The sequence below is a fragment of the Lepidothrix coronata genome, unplaced genomic scaffold, assembly GCF_001604755.1.
Source record: "Lepidothrix coronata isolate B3197 unplaced genomic scaffold, Lepidothrix_coronata-1.0 Scaffold469, whole genome shotgun sequence".
NCBI lineage: Eukaryota > Metazoa > Chordata > Aves > Passeriformes > Pipridae > Lepidothrix > Lepidothrix coronata.
In genome coordinates this window covers 41,177-43,830 of record NW_016690649.1, presented here as the reverse complement: position 1 = coordinate 43,830, position 2,654 = coordinate 41,177, and the positions used below count along the sequence as shown (strand labels likewise).

Here is a 2,654-nt window from a genome sequence, read left to right as displayed (position 1 = left end):
CTGTCCTCTCTGTCCCCACTGTCCTCTCTGTCCCCACTGTCCTCTCTGTCCCCGCTGTCCCCACTGTCCCCTCTTTCCCTGCTGTCCCTCCTGTCTCCACTGTCCCCACTGTCCCCGAGGAGTGGCAGTGGCCATCCCAGATGTCCCCAGGGGGTGGCAGTGGCCATCCCCACTGTCCCCTGTTGGTGGCAGTGACTGTCCCTCCTGTCCTTCCTGTCCCCACTGTCCCCAGGGCTGGCAGTGGCCGTCCCCGCTGTCCCCTGCTGGTGGCAGTGGCTGTCCCCACTGTCCCCTGCTGGTGGCAGTGGCCATCCTGGCTGTCCCCTGTTGGCAGCAGTGGCTGTCCCCACTGTCCCCTATTGGCAGCAGTGGCTGTCCCCACTGTCCCCACTGTCCCCAGGGCTGGCAGTGGCCATCCCAGCTGTCCCCTATTGGCAGCAGTGGCCGTCCCCGCTGTCCCCTGTTGGTGGCAGTGACTGTCCTTCCTGTCCCCACTGTCCCCAGGGCTGACAGTGGCCGTCCCAGCTGTCCCCTGTTGGTGGCAGTGGCTGTCCCCACTGTCCCCACTGTCCCCGTTGTCCCCAGGGGTGGCAGTGGCCATCCCCACTGTCCCCTGTTGGTGGCAGTGGCCATCCTGGTTGTCCCCTGTTGGCAGCAGTGGCTGTCCCCACTGTCCCCACTGTCCCCAGGGCTGACAGTGGCTGTCCCAGCTGTCCCCTATTGGCAGCAGTGGCTGTCCCCACTGTCCCTGTTGTCCCCAGGGGTGGCAGTGGCCATCCCCACTGTCCCCTGTTGGTGGCAGTGGCCATCCTGGCTGTCCCCTGTTGGCAGCAGTGGCTGTCCCCACTGTCCCCACTGTCCCCAGGGCTGGCAGTGGCTGTCCCAGCTGTCCCCTATTGGCAGCAGTGGCTGTCCCCACTGTCCCCGTTGTCCCCAGGGGTGGCAGTGGCCATCCCCACTGTCCCCTGTTGGTGGCAGTGGCCATCCTCGCTGTCCCCTGTTGGTGGTCGTGGCTGTCCCCATTGTCCCCTGTTGGCGGCAGTGGCTGTCCCTGATGTCTCTGCTGTCCCCGCTGTCCCCTGTTGGTGGCCGTGGCCGTCACGAGTGTCCCCTGTCGGTGGTGGCAGGTTTGGGACACGGTGGAGCAGAGTGACATCGGCTGCACCGCGGGCAGCGGGAGGGACAACGTCGGGGTCTTCGCCGACGCCGGGCTCAGTTTGGTCACCAGCGTGAAGATCTCGACGCCACCGCGGTCGGGTAGGACGGGGGGGACGGGGGACAACCTGGGGGGGACACTGTGGGGACACCGGGGNATGCTGTCCCCTATCCCCTGCCTGTCCCCTGTCCCCTGGGTGTCCCCTGAGTCCCCCTCCCTGCAGGTGACAGATGGGGACTGCGAGGCCATGCTGTCCCCTATCCCCTGCCTGTCCCCTGTCCCCTGGGTGTCCCCTGAGTCCCCCTCCCTGCAGGTGACAGATGGGGACTGCGAGGCCATGCTGTCCCCTATCCCCTGCCTGTCCCCTGTCCCCTGGGTGTCCCTCATCCCCTACCTGTCCCCTGGGTGTCCCCTGGGTGTCCCTCATCCCCTGTCTGTCCCCTGGGTGTCCCCTGACTGTCCCCTCCCCGCAGGTGACCGACGGGGACGGCGAGGCCGTGCTGGCCATGGACGCTCTGCGGCAGCGCTTCCCCAACCCACAGGAGCTGGTGGGACATTCCCTCTACGTGTCCGTCACCGTCCTCACCGAGTCAGGTCTGCGGGGACACGGGGGGCCATGGGGGGACACCTGGGGTTGGGGACAGGGAGGATGTGGAGACATGAGGTTGGGGACGGTGAGGACGGGGACACCTGGGGTTGGGGACAGGGAGGATGTGGAGACATGAGGTTGGGGACGGTGAGGACGGGGACACCTGGGGTTGGGGACAGGGAGGATGGGGACACCTGGGGCCACCCCAAGGCCACCAGGGCTGTCCATGAGAGGGGGACAGTGAACCCTGGCACGGGGTGAGGTGGGTCTGGGGACACTTGGGATTGGGGACAGGGAGGATAGGGAGACATGAGGTTGGAGACAGGGAGGATAGGGCCACCCAGGGCCACCCCAGGGCCACCAGAGCTGTGCCTGGGCAGGGGACAGTGAGCCCTGGCATGGGGTGAGGTGGGTCTGGGGACACCTGGGGTTGGGGACAGGGAGGATGGGGAGACATGAGGTTGGGGACGGTGAGGATGGGGACACCTGGAGTTGGGGACAGGGAGGATGGGGACACCTGGGGCCACCCCAGGGCCACTGGGGCTGTCCCTGGGCAGGGGACAGTGACCCCTGTCCCCGGGTGACGCGGCTGTGCCCCCGGTGCCCCAGGCAGTGACATGGTGGAGGCCCAGCGCAGTGGCATCCCCATCGTGACGTCGCCCTACACCATCCACTTCACCCACACCCCCAAGTACTTCAAACCGGGCATACCCTTTGACGTCCAGGTAAGGACACCTGGGGACAGCGGGGACACTGGGGACAGTGCTGGCATTGGGGACAGCAGTGGGGACAGCAGGGACATTGGGGACAGCAGTGGGGACAGCAGGGACATTGGGGACAGCGCTGGCATTGGGGACAGCAGTGGGGACAGCAGGGACATTGGGGACAGCAGTGGGGACAGCAGGGACA

The 2,654-nt window shown here is 66.9% G+C and overlaps 1 protein-coding gene across 1 annotated transcript in view; it reads left to right on the top strand.

The window, feature by feature from the left end:
- Nucleotides 1-1,476: 1,476 nt before the first annotated feature.
- Nucleotides 1,477-2,654, top strand: part of LOC108510077 (complement C3-like) — a 34,671-nt gene continuing 33,493 nt past the window's right edge. Inside the window, exons 1-2 of the mRNA XM_017839728.1 lie at nt 1,477-1,750; nt 2,355-2,528. Of these exons, the coding sequence (XP_017695217.1) occupies nt 1,477-1,750; nt 2,355-2,528 (448 nt within the window). The remainder of the gene's footprint in view (nt 1,751-2,354; nt 2,529-2,654) is intronic.